Source organism: Balearica regulorum, chromosome 8, assembly GCF_011004875.1.
Source record: "Balearica regulorum gibbericeps isolate bBalReg1 chromosome 8, bBalReg1.pri, whole genome shotgun sequence".
Taxonomy (NCBI): Eukaryota; Metazoa; Chordata; class Aves; order Gruiformes; family Gruidae; genus Balearica; species Balearica regulorum.
The window spans coordinates 13251324-13266952 of NC_046191.1; the positions used below are offsets into that span (position 1 = coordinate 13251324).

The 15629-nt window shown below is 37.2% G+C and overlaps 1 protein-coding gene across 5 annotated transcripts in view; it reads left to right on the forward strand.

Moving 5' to 3' along the window:
* ST6GALNAC3 (ST6 N-acetylgalactosaminide alpha-2,6-sialyltransferase 3) overlaps positions 1-15629 on the forward strand; it is a 225979-nt gene that overhangs the window by 201371 nt on the left and 8979 nt on the right. For 2 of the 5 annotated variants that reach the window (XR_012836519.1, XM_075759744.1), the window contains exon 4: positions 15190-15297. Coding sequence is in view for 4 of the 5 variants with exons in the window: in XM_075759744.1 (XP_075615859.1) it covers positions 15190-15297 (108 nt within the window). In the remaining variant the exon portion in view is untranslated. Of the gene's footprint in view, positions 1-9118; positions 9186-13346; positions 13536-15189; positions 15298-15629 lie in introns of those variants that run through there. The other 3 variants (XM_075759745.1, XM_075759746.1, XM_075759748.1) reach the window with 3 other exon arrangements.

A 15629-nucleotide genomic window follows, 5' to 3' on the forward strand; every position in this document is an offset into this window, starting at 1 on the left:
TAAAGGATAATGACATTACTCTAAAATAGCAAAGCCCTAAGCAATGCTAGTAAACCTATGAGATGTAAGATGTCTGTATTGTTTCATATGGTAATAATCTGTGTATCCATGTAGTTTTCATAATGATAGATGGATATAGACTATCATATAAGCAGTTCAAAAAGAAATCACCTGTTTATATTGAATAATTTCCATATGAATGGTTTAGGGTTGTGGGTTTTCTTGCTTTGCTTTTCTGAGATCTGTGGTTTATTTCTACCACTGGCTTCTTATCACAAACTGCAGCCATACAACTTGGTCTCATAAGATCAAACAAGTTAAACATAGTCAGATCCAGTCAATACTTAGATGAGCGATTTCTAAGGTAATTCAAGAATGCATTAAGAAACTGCTCCATATCAGTACTCCTCTCTTGCCAGCATCGAACAAGCATCTCCCATGTGTTGGGGAGTCCAGTTGCTTCATGGTTCTTCATGCTCAGCCTAAATTGTCCATTATCATTGTCATGCTGTTAAATACCTTCCACATTTCCCCACAAGTGGCTGCATTTGTTGGTGTACATGTTGTCTACTGAGAACCTTTGGGGATGAAAGCTCCTACATAAGCAATGGAGCCAGCCGGCTCAGATGCTATATTTTATATTAGCTTTCTTCAGCCCTTATTTTAGTATATCTAAACAGAGTGTTCATTTTGAAGCACCATTTAGGTCAGCCTTTGACTGAAGAGTACAGAGCATTATTTCCTTGTCCAAAGTTCTTATGCAGAATCAGAAGCACTGGCATATACCTGTCAGAAGGGCAGGATAAACCAGCATTTCTATTATCATCTTCTGTGAGATAAACCAGAATGATCATGGCTATTTTTTATCCCCTTGAAAGCTGTGATTTAATTGGCTTATTGGACTTAACTGAGAGCTGGACTTGGACATTGCATCTTGAGGTTTCCATTTGCTTTTACTCAAAGCCAGTTGATGTAACATTTCTTGATCCAACTGAACACGTAAGGTGAAATCTCACACTGTCTAGACTTCTGTTTCTTCTCAGTTTTGTGTAACAGCTACAATTCTAGCCCTCATGGAGAAAATGTATGGGAAATCCATACATGGGGACTGAATATTCTAATAGCTAAGAACTATGATAAAGAATACAAACTCACTGGTAATCATCAAGCTATAAGATAGCATCAGTGCAAAATGAAATGAGAGGGTATCAAACATATTGCCAGAGGAAAATACAGATTAAATACAAATAAACACAAAATACAAGTTAAAGATATGAGTAGGGTTGTATAATAAGAAAGAGGGAGCCCAACAAGCTGAGTAGCTTCTTTACTGTTTAATGCCATACTCCAAAGACAAATATTACACTAATTTTTCAAAGAAGGAAAAGTAATGTTTTTCTACTGTATTTGTTCCTGAACAAATAGCAAAATCATGGAACAATTTCTTTAACTGAATGCACAGAACAAGACACGCAGCAAAAAAACCACTATTAGTGTGATCATAATTGTGATTAGGTAATCACAATGGATTTTCTTGCTTTAAGGCAATCATTTGCTACTGTTTTGAAGGAAAACAATGTGTGGCATCGTTATACAGGAACTGTGTATATAATAAAGACATCTATAAGCCACAAGGCCAGAATCTACGTGTGTTCTTTCCACAGGTTTAGGGTGGGCCCCATATTAGAGTGCCTTATCTCCAAAAGGTACTCTGCCTGTACACCAGGCAATATATCACTCTTAGAGAAATTCAGTTCTGGCAGAAGTCGTACCAGTGACTTCAGTGAAGTTCTGCCTGACCACACCAGAAATGAGTTATATTCATGGCCATTAATTTGGGGATTCAGTCTGTATACTGTGTCAAAATGCTGACGTGTGTGCTCTGAGAAGTCCCAGTGAACATATCTCTTTAGAGCAAATGGTAAAATGAAGTCAGGTGTCAGTCATTCATAAATCTCTTGTTTTTATATATAAAGTTGGGTAGGAAATCTGATTAAATATCAAAATTATGTACAGTTATAGAAGGAACAAAGGAGTGAAATCTCTCTTTGTTGATATGTTTTCTTTCAGTTTGGAAAAAGAAATATTTTCATAAACATTCTGGATACTTTGTAACATGTACTTTTGCAATATTTCCTTCCTCTGGTGCTAAATGAGGATGCTCATTTCCAAAACCCCTAAACCATAGACAAGTTTGCCTGTGACTTTTAAATTCGGATTTAGGTAAGAAAGTCCAATTTATACAAGCTTGGAGAGGTTTTTTTAATACCAAGCATATCTGAATATGCCTGTCTTTATACCTTTGCAGGATTTCACATTGCCTAATATAATGTTCGTCATGGTTTTAATTTTTCCTCAAAATGGATCTCTTTTATGTCTGCTATTTACCATCCTTGCCAGAGTCATTGAGCACAAGAAATGCAGTATCTACAAGATGCAGAAACTGCTTTCTTCCTCGCACTCATGTAATAGGTAATGGATGGCTTTAAGAAAGGATCTTTACCCCATGCTTTACCTATTCATGTGTAGGATTTTGATTTCATTTGAAATGAAAGGCGTAAACCTCAGGTCTGAAAACTAATAGAATTTCTGCATTTACCTGCTGATCCATAGCCTTTAGGTTAGATTGTGTGTCAGCCAGCAGTCGGCTTGTTGAATGAAGCAATACTTTAAAACTAAAATGAAAAGATTTCTGTTATATGTAGCCTGACACCAGATATGAAGGCAGATTTCTGGTGGCTTATTATTGGAAATATTTTCCAGTGTGTCTGATAAGCGAGACTGAACAAGCCGTAGGAAGTAGACCTAATCAGATAATGCTGACTTGCAGACCAGAAAAAAGAGAAGAAATGTATTTTGCCTAAGTGCTATTCCTTCTCTTGTCAAGACTGAGGACAAAATGGCTAGTGTAGTGGCAAAAGGCACTGCAGAGATCAGGGTGTAAACCTGCTGGTTTGTGCGTGCGGCTGTTGCATCTAAGCCTATTTACTTGTATATATTCATTGTCTGTATTACGGAAGGTTTATATCTAAGTGCTTGAGTGAGTTGGAGCTCTGGAGGTGGGGCATATAAAAAGGACTGGCAGAACATAAAACTGGATCAGCTATTCATTTTTCAGTAAGTCTAGGTATTTTTTTGGAACTTCAAAGGAATTTAAGATACAGACTTGTAAGGAGGGTCCCTATGAAGGATCAAGGGCTGTATTCTGCTCAGACTCTCAGTCCATGCACATGCTTCATGGAAATACATTTGAATGCTGGGGATATTCACAGGATGAGCAAATTCTCAGTATGATTTGAGGAGCATTCATGATGTTGCAGGATGGAGGAAAAAGGAAGGTCTTGTAGAAATGCTTGGAATGAGTTCCCAAAGAACTGAAGCAAGAAGATTCCTTTGTTATTTCCATGCCTAAATGTAAAGTAGTAGTTATAGTAGATTTGTATTTAGCACAGAAAGATATTTAACAGAGCTTCATATTCTTTCATCTCTTCAGATTGCATGTAGATAATAGATTATATCGAATGGAAACATAGTGCTGCATTAATATTGCATGATAAACGTACATACTTTTATTTGTCGGCGTGGACACTTTTTTTTAAAACTATTGTTGCAAGATCCTTTTAGTTCTAAGTTTTTTTGGAAACAGCTCAGCTCTTGGCTTTGTACCTTAAACGTCTCTGCTCAGGGGACAAGGAATTTAATTGCATAAAACCTACTCTGCACAGATTTTTCCAAACAACTACTGTAAGACTAAAGTTTTAAATTGAATGTCTCTACAAGTATATTCACATTCATACATGTCTGGAGTAAACATGCCATCTGGGGCTTCTGCTTTATTTTTCTTACTGTATATTTGGAATTTAAAATCAGTTTATTTTGTGAGGAAAAATCAATAAATCATTTCAGTTGTCCCACACTTTGTATAACTAATTGTAATTAGGATAATGTCTTTGTTGGTGAGGGCTTATCAGGCAAATAGCATGAAGAGGCAAAGAAAAAGCCTCATAAAGAATGATGTTGTTTTGTAAAGCTAATTGTGACGCTATCTCTGGTACTGTGTGTGATTGAACTCTTAATTTTTAATCTAGTATTACTTCCAGCAATGTAGCTAGTTGTGTCACCTGAGGTTCTCTGTAATGTAACTATAGAACTGATTTTTGGCAGTTTTAAATTTTACGATTTGACGCCAAAGATCTAGTCTTGAGTCATCTACACTGTAACAAGTGGGCTGTAGTTTTCTAGTTGTAATGAATTAGCTCCTCTGATGTATGCTGTTGGATGTGTGGCCTTCTAAAGAGCTGCTTGCCTGCAGAGCTTCATTGGCAACACATCCAAGTCTTAACTAGCTGATACTGGGAATCATTGAAAAGATGATGACACTAATAGCAATATAATATGGGGAGGAGAAATCAGAGTGTTTATAAAGTAAAGCACAACTGTCCTGCTTCATGAATGTGTTCTAATAACTTTGGTTCACTGGAAATATCAAATCCCTGAAGCTAACTGAATTCTTTATCATACTTGGTAAACAGGCATTAGCTTACACTGACAGTGGGCTGGCTAGATGACTAGTCTGATAATTCGAGTTAACTATTCTCAAAAAGCTGGATTGTTAAAGATTCGGAAAAGTAACTAATATGCTACTTCAGTTGATAGCAGGGAAGCCATAAATTTCTCTTTTAGAGCATTTCACTGCCACTCTAATAAGAATGGAAATTTTTCTCCCAGCTTCCATTTGTATGATCGCCCTCCTGCAGTCCATTCAATGAATATGGGAAGAAAATAGTCTGAAATTGTCCAGTGTTGAAGGAACTGTGCAGTGGGCTAGAAGGGAATCTACTCTGATCCATAGCTCCTCTTCCTATGAGCTTCTCTGTGGCAGTCTTCTGCTTTTCTAGATGGTTTGCTGCATCATGCTTTTTTCTAAAGGCTGCCATCTGAGAGAAAAAAATGCACCATTCTTTATCTGTTCTGCCGAATATGTCTGTCTGCAATCAAGGTGCTGCCTTCAGTGTAAATATTTGTGTTAGTAGCTGCAGACATCTGGCCTTCAGAAGACCCTGCTGCATAAATGTAGTGACTCTTGGTGAACAGAAGGGGAAAGAGAAAAGCTAATCTTGCATGTCCTGAGGATTTGGGACCCTATATTTCAAGTGGGGCTTTAATTAGACCTCAACCGCTTCTGTCCACAATGTACATCAGCAAGAGGTGTCCATCAGAAAGCCAGCTACTGTGTAAACAGAGCAATGGAGAAGGTAGGAGAAGTTTCAGTAGCTCAGAGGCTAGGATTATTTCCTTCTTTCTAGATAGCTGGACAGAGATGAGTTAATTAAGAAAGCAGGGAAAGACTAGAGACATTTGGATGGAATATAGAGAGTGAGCAACCTTAATATTGATACAAAACAGTAATATGATACCTATATATGTGTGTGTTTCATTAAATTGTATGTCAAAAAAAGAAAAGGAAAGAGAAATATTTTGTTCCTTTTTTACTTTAAGGAAAAGTTAATCTGGAGTAAGTTACAGTAGTAAAAGGGAAGGCAACATCTGTGTTAATTAGCAGTTCATCTTCAAAGCTTGACTGATGGGTTACATTATGGCTTATTGCAGTTGAATTAAAATTCAGACCCACGCAAGTTCTATTTTTACCTCCTTTTTTCCACATCAGAATAATTTGTCTGGATTTAAGATTTCATTTTTGCTAAAAATATTGATGTTCCATAATCTAAAATGAACTTTTGGTTTGTGCAAATAGGCAGCGTAGAGAAGAGCACTGTGGCTCTGGATTCAATTTCAGAGAATGTGGCTTTATAACACAATGCAGTATTATAGGAAGTTTCTATGGAGCAGTCCTAGAAGGTCTTGCATTTATTTTATTCCATTCTACCTGCTATACTTGGTGCAGAGACTTTCACGTACATGTTAAATTACTACCTCTATACATGCCCCAAGTTCAAGGGAGAAAATCTCAGTATGCATAAGTTCCCTGTGAGAACTAGGGATAAGGATATGTACATTCTTCAGAGAATCTATTTCTCTTGATTATTTGACAGTTAAGCTCTTTGGGTCAAGGATTGTTACATGTGGGTGTATAGTGCCTTGCACAGCGAGGATTCCCAGTGCTACTGTAATGTAAATAATCAGCGAGTAATTTAGCAACAAATTAGGAATTAATTTTAGAATACCTGGAAACGCTCTGATGAATACCACAGTTGGGGGGAGAGAAGCTGTGAATAGAGGGATATGCACTGATGAAGGCCATATCTGTAGAGTTTGAGTTCTCTTTTTTTCCAGTGAATATTTTCCTTTCAGAAATGAAACTTCCCATTAATATTATGGCTGGCCCTCCATAAGCTTTTTTTGGATGAGCATCCATCCTCATGAAAAGCAAAGTTCTCAGATAAATGTGAAATGTAGGGAGAAAAATATAACACTGCCTTTCCTTCAACGTTAACACCAAAGAGGTAATGACTGAACCAACACAATGACTGTAGATTGTGGAAAATTAAAAAGGATGTCAGCTGATGTACACCAGTGTGGTTTCTGTCTGCTGAGTATCTGGTCCAGTGTTCTCCCCACTCAAATGAATAGACTTAGGGTACAGTCTCATGCTAGCTGTTCTTTCATTTTCACCAGAGCAGTAAGACAAAATACCTTTATAAGAGCCTCTGCTCACATCCCAACATCACGGACATACAATGTGCACCTTTAGAAAGTTGCTTTAAACATAATTTAAAAAGCCTAATAGAAAATGTTTTTATGAAAAATTCAAGCTGCTTTCAGCCAAGGTTAGATGAACTCCCTTCAGTATCTTGTCTTGACAAGGTAAGAGCTAATCAAGAAATTTCTTCTATATTCACCTACAATAGATTTCACTAAAATATGCAGGCTAGGAGTAGTAAGTGCCCTTTCATACTGAAAGAAAAGGGTGGGAAAGCCTGCTTAATTAATTCTCTTTGGGGATCCTGGATTAACTGCAGCTCTGTTTGGTTTACAGCCTCCCTGGAGAAAAACGTGCAGACCCAAGACAGCAAGTATTGATTTAAATGTAGATGCAGGAAAAAGTCACTGTTGTCTTTTTTTCTTCCACTTGGCACACTTTTGAGTTTTGATTCATTTTTGGTTACAAAGGATGAAAATCTAAACCCTTCTCTGCTCCCTTTCATGCTATGGGAAAACGTTGAACCCGCGCTCAGCAACTGGATACAGCTACTGGTGAAGAGAAGAGCACATAAAGCTTCCCTACAGAGGCCCGTGGTACAAATCATGAAACCTGTATCAAGGTTTTAGCCGTCATTCCCTTTGTCACAGACATCAAGAATTGCAGTAAATCTTTGACCTAACATAGACCAATGGAAAGTGGAGAACAGTGGGATAGGAGTACACCATGGTGCCACAACTAACTTGCAGGCTTGAGTACTGTCCAGGTAAAGCAGATTTGGCATTACCTCCCATTTGCTTCAACCACTGCAAGCATAAGTACTTGTACTGTGGAGCAAGTGCTATGCTGGCATAGACCAGAAGAGCTGCATTTCCTGATAAGCTCAGTCTTCCTAAGGGTGGAGTGAATTTTACTCAGGTGATTTTAAAGAGAAAAATGGCTGTGTAAAGATGCCAACGGCTTAGCCCTCAAGTCTGCTTATGTCAATTTAGTTTCCCTTTGTTCCAAACACAATTGCATGGTTGCAACGGTCCACACTTTTGTGGATCCTTTTCTGATTTAAACATCCATTTGCTCACCAATGAAATCTAAATGCAAACGGAGATATGTGGTGCCATACACTTCTCTTTCTGCACAATACACCTCCAGTGGGTCAAGGTTATTGGTAGTCATGCATAAACTGCTGGACTTCAGATCTCAGGCGGCAACTGCAACCAGGGCACTTACAAAAGGCATCTTTTACTAATAACTTGAGTGCATGCAATAGCATGGGGTGTGCCTCAGACCACAGCTGGTACTTAAATAAAGAATTCTTGATTCAAGCAAAATCAAGAGAATATGTATTCCTGGAAACAGGAGGATTAGGGAAGAGAGTGGGGAAGAAAAAAGATTGGGATTGGGATTTACTGTTCTGTAAACAGTTTGCACCAAGAGCACAATTTGTGTCTGAAGAGTCAGTGTGAGCTGCAGAAGCCCAAGAGCTGTAAGAAATTTAGCTAGCAACTCTTGTTCTCTGCAGGGGATGCCATTCAACTTGAAAAGATTAACACAGGTTTTCCTGCACAAGAATCACCTCAAAATAATACATATATATGTTGGCTGGAAGGTAGAGTTTAGAATTATAATTCTTTAGTCTTGTTGCTTTTCTGTGTGCTTTGGAGCAAGCTGGGCCTCGATGATTACACTTGATAAACAGGAATTGTCCTTTTCTTCTATGAGCTCAGCAGCTCAGGCATATGAAGGAGCCCTCTCTGCCTGGATGAAATAAATTCCTTCTCTTGTTGCCTGAGTTCACAAGAGAGCTGAGATGCATCAAAGTCAGGTCAAGGAACCAGAAATAAGGAAACTACAGAAGCCTGGTCAGCAGAAGTCAATTTCTTTAAGCTGCTTCCCCTCCTCTCCCCCGCATTGTTTCAGGTTTCCATGTGTATATTGAATAGAGCAGAGAAAGAGAGGAAAGAAATAAAAAATATGTACACAACACAAAGACTGGAACTATATGCATAAATTACATACCCAAGCAGATGCCGCATGGATTTCAGTAATTGCAGTAACAGATTCTTCCTTATTTCTAATATTGTTTTTGCCTGCCTTGCCAAAAAATGTAAATCATAAGCCAAACAGTTGTATTTTTTTCTTAAATTAGATGCAGTTAAATACAAAGCCATCATTTCTCTGTTGTGATCATTCAAAAGTGTCCTTCCTTTCTTTTTTTCAAGGCCATTTTGACATAGGATTTATTAATTGTTATATCTCTTTTTAAATCAGATTGTGAGGGGAGATTCTCATGGGCTAGTTTGTGACCTAGGAGTAACCTTTACTGCAGATTTATAGCAAATTCAGCTGAAATGGGCTCTTGTTCTCTGTGTTCCATTGGTGCAATATTAACATAGATAGAAAAACTATATTTCTGGAGGTTAATGGACAGTATGCCACCTGACTGCAGTTTATTTTCAGGATTCACAGTAAGGATGATCTACCAAGAGTTTGGGCTGGCAGGAGTGCATCACTTCTCCATTTCCAGGTACATCTTGTTGGGCGCAGCCGCTGTCTGAATTGGGAATGTGGTCTGTGCTGTTCATAACGCATTCCACTTGTTCAAGCTTTGCATAACACCATACACGATGGATAATAAAACATCTGTCCATATATAAATGTTTCACTTTTCAGAATGACCTGAAGCACTGTGTGAGCTTTTGACTGTGTGAGAGACAGTCTGCTCACCGCTAGAGGGGCATGGGTGTTTATTATTAGATGTCCTGCATTGTTATGGAATGCAAAGCAAGCACATGTGTGCACAAACATGTACAAAAGAATGAATAATTATGATAAACAACTGCCTAACAGGTATCTTTATAATGCAGAAATAGCAACCATTTTTACCAGGTGAAATCAATTCCCTGTGCTTGCATCTTCATTGCTCTTCTTGTGCTATTTTTTTCTACAGAAAATATATAATGAAATATTAGCAACAAAGCACCAAGTCTTACAGAAAGCAGAATTAAATCTAGACTAGTGCTAATATTCTTCAGCAATTAGAGTCTTACCCTTCTCCTGTACCAAATGTACTTCCTTTTTTCCTCTCAAGAGAACAGCTTTCTGGCATGAGAAGTGTATCTGTTCCTCAAAGGAGAGGTGCTGGGAAAATGAGCCTTGCCATTCTCTCAGAGGTGGGGGCATTTTTCTGTCAGCTCATTCTAATCTGTCATTTACAAATCTACTTTTGATATGAAGAGGAAGGCGTAGACCAAACCTGTGACTTGGAGAATGTGGGTGTTTAATTTGGCAAAGAAGAAGAGTTGTTCAGCAGCTATATTCAGAGATGCTTCCTCAGAAAAAAAGAGAAATCACAGCAAACAGAAGTACAATGGTAGCATTAATTTGGTTAGTATAGAATCAAGTAATGGATCACCAGTGTGTGCTGGTTTTCCATATTTTTAGTCGTAACGAAACATAGCATTATTCAGCAATGCGAAAATCTGTAGTAAGCCAGGGAAGAAAAAGAGCTGGTTGTCTTTATCAAGGGAGTGCAGAGGGGACACATACCTTCTATCCTCATTCCCAAGGGTCAGTCACAGATGAAGCTAACACAGGGCGAGTGGCAGAGAGCCAGGCAAAACCAGACTATACTGACCCCCTCCCAGACGATTAACAGGATCCTAACGCACTGCGGATACACATTCATAAGTGCCAGAGACATGTCTACCTGAAGACAGTCTAAGCTAATCTTGACACAGTTCTTGGAAATATTTCTATTTATTTTGAATCATTTTTACAAATCTTTTATCATGTTGGAAGGACATCTGACATTATGAAGCCTCCACTCTGTGGACTACAGGTCTCAGGTTTTTTTAGACCAGTATCCTTATTTACACTTATTTATTAATCAAGGGGCCTGACAAGCTGCTGTGAATAAAGCTGCTGATGATTCAGTAGTTTGGAAGGAGGGTCATCTGAGGATTAGAGTCTATAAACAGCCTTTATGAAAAGATAAATTTTTTGTCAATTAATTGGCCTGGAGAATCTTGTCATTTCAATCTGTCATTGTTGAATTTTATTTTACTGCAATATTTTGAAATGAAGCAAAAAAGGAAAAGTGTCTAGTTAATGCTTTTGGCAATCTCTCTGTTTCTTAATAACTTCTTGAAATCCTACATTTCTTCGTTTTTCATCTTAATTAACACTTTTAATTGACCTTCTGTGCTCTCTAATTTCTCCCAGTAAAGAATTAAAAAATAGGCTTCTAAATTCTTTTCTGCAATTAGATTGACATGAAATTGCTTGTCTACAGAACATCTCTGCCTTAACAAACTTTTTTTTCCCCATTTTTATTTTTTTGCCACTGAAGTCCCCACTGGAAATTACAGTTCATTGAACCATAGAGCTAGAACTGATTGTGCACATAAAAAATCCTGGAACAATTGAACAAAGAAAAGAACTTCCTGGAATTCTATGGTAAAATCAGAAGTCAAGTGACAACAAAACTTTTACCTGATTTGAACTCACTTGCCCTTGATCATTAAGAAAATATTTTATGTTCCTCCATTTTCCCCTGATGAGAAAAGGAACCGGGTTTTCCTTCATTTAGCCTACATCAAAGCATGGTTATAGATGTCAAAGAAGATGAATTTCGGTTGCCAACAGTTTTTATAGGGCACTCTATTGCATCTTCTTTATATCAATTTCTTATGCTTTTTGTAGAATATTGGAAGGCTAAGGCTAAAGAACCCTGTCTAATTGCTTTTATTTTTAATTAATTTTTAATTAAAGCTTTATGTAGCACACATTACAATTCTAGCAATCCTAAACATGTTTTTTACCATTTCCATCTAAAATATAGAAGGCAAGTCTCCTTTTTAAGGTGCTGTGAGAAACTATAGTCAGTTCTTTCTACTGGAGTTTGTGGAAAGCATTACTAAAAATGCAAATTCTATGTTTTGAGACTTGAAACTTGCAAATAACTATTAATCTTGGATCTTACTTTTATATTCTGAGATGAAATAATGACATTTTAAGCACTTAAACCTTCACTAAGAGCAAGATAGGCAAACATATACTTTGTTTCAAGCATCTTAATTAAGTTGATTCCATTGGTCTTTTCATGTGTTTATTGTTAGGCATGTGCCTATGTACTTTTCTGAAATGCTGGATGGTATTTAGCAGAATGAATTACATCCCAATAAGTAACATTTCTTTAAGAATCCTAATAATGTAGGAAGTATGCAAAATAAGTTTTCATTTTCAAGATAAACAGACAAAGTAACTTTTTGTGAGCATTGCTTTTTTTTTATTGCTGCATCCAGCTGTAAATCATGTCTTGAAAGCAAAACCATCTTCTTTTTAAAAGCATTTTTTCAGAAATAGTGCATTATTTTCTCCTGAGCTGTCGAGACAATTTCCTGCCTAGATCTGGTGCCCCATTAATTTTAGAGTATAAGAAAAAGTCACTGTGAGCCATAAGGAACAATTTTGGATTTGCTGCATACATATATATCATGATAGATTTGCCTATAGTAGTTATATGGATGATGTTTAACAAACTCCTGTTCTCCCCGTTTTGGGATTAATGTCCTCCTTCCCTCAGATTTGTGTAGTAACATGGCCTTATGCTACCCATAAATGGAGGATTCTTTTCTTTTCATTGTGTCAAATTTGAAATTTGAATGCAATTACAGTAACAAGAGGAACTCTTTCTAATGAATCTCAAAAAGTCCTGGCCAAAAAACATGTAAAAGTCTCCTGTAGAGAAAGAAATTGAGTGCACGGTGTGAGCATAATAGCAAGGGCTGAGACATTGCTTTGCATTACAGTTTTATGGGGTGATATTTTAAAAGGTATTCAGAGATTTATCACTTTTTGGGGACAGCTAAAATTGTTTTCACATTTCTAATATTGCTTTCATTAGAATGTTGAAAGTATGTTCATGGTATCAGATTGAATTCTAAGGTGTTACCAAATCATACAGAATCCCCACTACTTAAGTATATTCCCTTGTATCCCTATGTATCTTCAGAGGAAAAAATGGGAGGAATGTAAGTGTTTTGTTTTAAACTATATAATCTGTATTCTGTCCTGTACTTCATCTCCCAGGGAAGGTATCTGGGAACTCACTCTGCTGTTTTTATTTATCCTGCCAGTGTAGTATATAGATGAGAGGACTAAGGTCCAATGGTGTTAAAACAAGACATGAAATATTGATTAATTCTTTTTTTAAATTCCCTTTTCCTCCTGAGTATAGCAAATTTCAGATGCTACTGTCAATATAGTACTCTCCAATAAACCTCCATTATTGGAAGGGTCCTGATCTTCATAGTGTTCTTACAAATGGTTATTATGATTCTAAATGGCTTTAAAAGCTCAAGGCTAGTGTTCTTCTGGTGCAAGAGCAGAAAGCAAGTTAGCAGCAATGCAGCTTTTTATCATGGCAGAATGTTACTCTCAAATAACATGAATTGGATTGGGAATTCTCTTTGCTAGGCAGTAGCAGAACATTCTGTTTGAAGAAATGAAGATCCTAACGGGACAGATAAACAGATGTACAGTTTCGTGGCTATAAAGGTGTCAAGTAAAGAAGCACAGTCATAGTTGGTGTCCACCTAATGAAATGCAGGTATTTGACACCCTGCTTTTTGTTCCCACTTGGCATTCTTTGGTGCTAAGTTAACCCTTTATTTATTGTTTCCAGAATGGTCCTTTACAAAAGCAGCTAAGCAGATCCTTAGGAGTTTCCCCAAGGAAAAGGATGTTTCAGGAAAGTTAGGGATAGAAGTTCACACCAGCTAACCCATGAAGGATGATAGGCATGGGCAAAGAAGAGAAGATGTAGCCCAAACTACTTTGAGTGTTCTTGAGGACAATAAAACTCTCTGGGAGTTGAGGTAATTGTTTTTCACTTAAAAAAAAAAAAAAAAAGAAGAAGAAAGAAAAAAGATTTGTTTAAGCTGGAGTGTTCTGGAGGGTTTTTTTCTAGGAGCTTTTCTACTATCCATAATGAAAGGTATTTATCAGAGAAGGAACGCAAATCTCAGTCTTGTATGTATTGGGTAAATGTCATTATAAAGGTTGTACAACTACTTTTTCACCCATCATCTTACTTAGTATTTAGTCAAACTTCAACAAGAAAGAGCAAGGAAGTAACACAGAATGAGAGCCAAAAGCCACTGATTGGCAGATTTACCTGGGAGGCAGGAGACCGTAGTATGTTCCTGTTCTGAACCAGGAGGAGACACCTGAGGTTGTTTTTTCAGTCTCACAGGGAAGTTGGGGTTTATAGGCTGGGTAAGTTGCTATATGATATTTTTTTTCCACATGAAAGCTTTTTTTCTACCCCAGGATGAAAATGTTTTCAGAAGATTTTGTTGAAGGGGATAACTGATTTGCATATGGTCCTACTTGGGAGTTCTTTTGCAGCAAAACTTAATTGTGTGCAAACCCTAGCCTACTTTAACTTATGATGGAGAACACACTGCTCCCTGCTGTACCCAAAAGCTAAGAGCTAAAAGATGTGGCATAAAGCTAAATTATCCCCTCCTCTCACTCACACCCAACTCTCTCAAACTGAGCCAATGTTGGCGCTCTATTAAGATGGCTTTATGACTTTGTGACATCATTCTTTGGAAATTGGACACATTATTTATCATTTTTAGAAAAATATTTTCATTGATTTCAGTCAAACTGAAAGCAATACATGCACAAAGCTGGACTTCAACCAGTTTGTAAGCAATGAGGACTAAATGTGTTCTTATTACTTATGATGGTTTAAAGCAGTGTCTTGCTTGCCCAGGTTATATGGGTAGCTCTGTTGACTCCCAGTCCCCCATTGGTAACACTTGTGTGAGTGAACAGGATTTGGTCTGCAATTAACAATGCATACGTTTGCTCACATAGGCAATGTGTGAGCCAAATCCTTACATGTCATTTGTTCTCACTCATGCAGGTTATATTTTTGGACTGATTTAATGCAACTAGTTATTTGAGGAAAGGTTATCAGTCTGGCACTGTCTTGTGTTTTTCTCTCTGCCATGTTATCTTAAAGGGATATGCACAGAATTTTGTTTTTCAAAGTCTTGTATTAGATGGTTTTCTACCAAAATGTCCTTAAAAGTTTCATCACTCTGTGAATTTTCAAGCTGAGGACAGCCCACTGCAAATTCAGAGGGTGGTGCGTACTCACATGCACACAGCACAAACTCTGCCAGTAGTTTGCTTTTTGGTGAACTTTATCTCATTTTACACACTCTACTAATTGCAATCTTTCAGATGTAAAAATAAATTATTTTCTGTATTACAGGAGATGCATTGTTTGACTACAGATATTTAACATGGCATTTTTTCTGTGGACAATAGCTTGAGGCTCCAAGCTGGCAAGAATGAGAGCATATCTATAAATAATTCAAAATAATTGTATGGTTTTGACAGATTGTCAAGTTGCTTAATGCCTTTTGTCCCAGGTAATAGATTATATTTCTTTGATAAAGTGTTGATAATTTCTCATTGCAATTTGTTTTGTGTATGTTGTATTTTTACAGAGTCCAGTCAGGTTCATATCTCAGTACGGGTTGGTTTACCTTAATTTTGGCTATGGATGCCTGCTATGGAATTCACGTCTATGGGATGATAAATGACACCTACTGCAAGTAAGATCACAGGAAATTATTTTCATGCATCTACAATTCTGATGTCTTGTCAAAATTTCACAATTGATTTTAATATCATAAATCCAAAAAATGGATTGGGCAGTCATTTCCCAGTGTTTTGCATTGACGTGACACTATTGTCAGCATATTTAGTCCTGATATGGCATTTGCTGTTGATAAAATAAAAACATTTACAAAATCTAACATCATATGTCATACGGAACTATTTTTAATCAAATTCTTTTGCAGTTTCTGAATTAGCTGGAAACAAAGTATGTTCATAGTCTTCTGACAAAACGTACTTACTTCTACTGCTAAAACAAATCTATAGA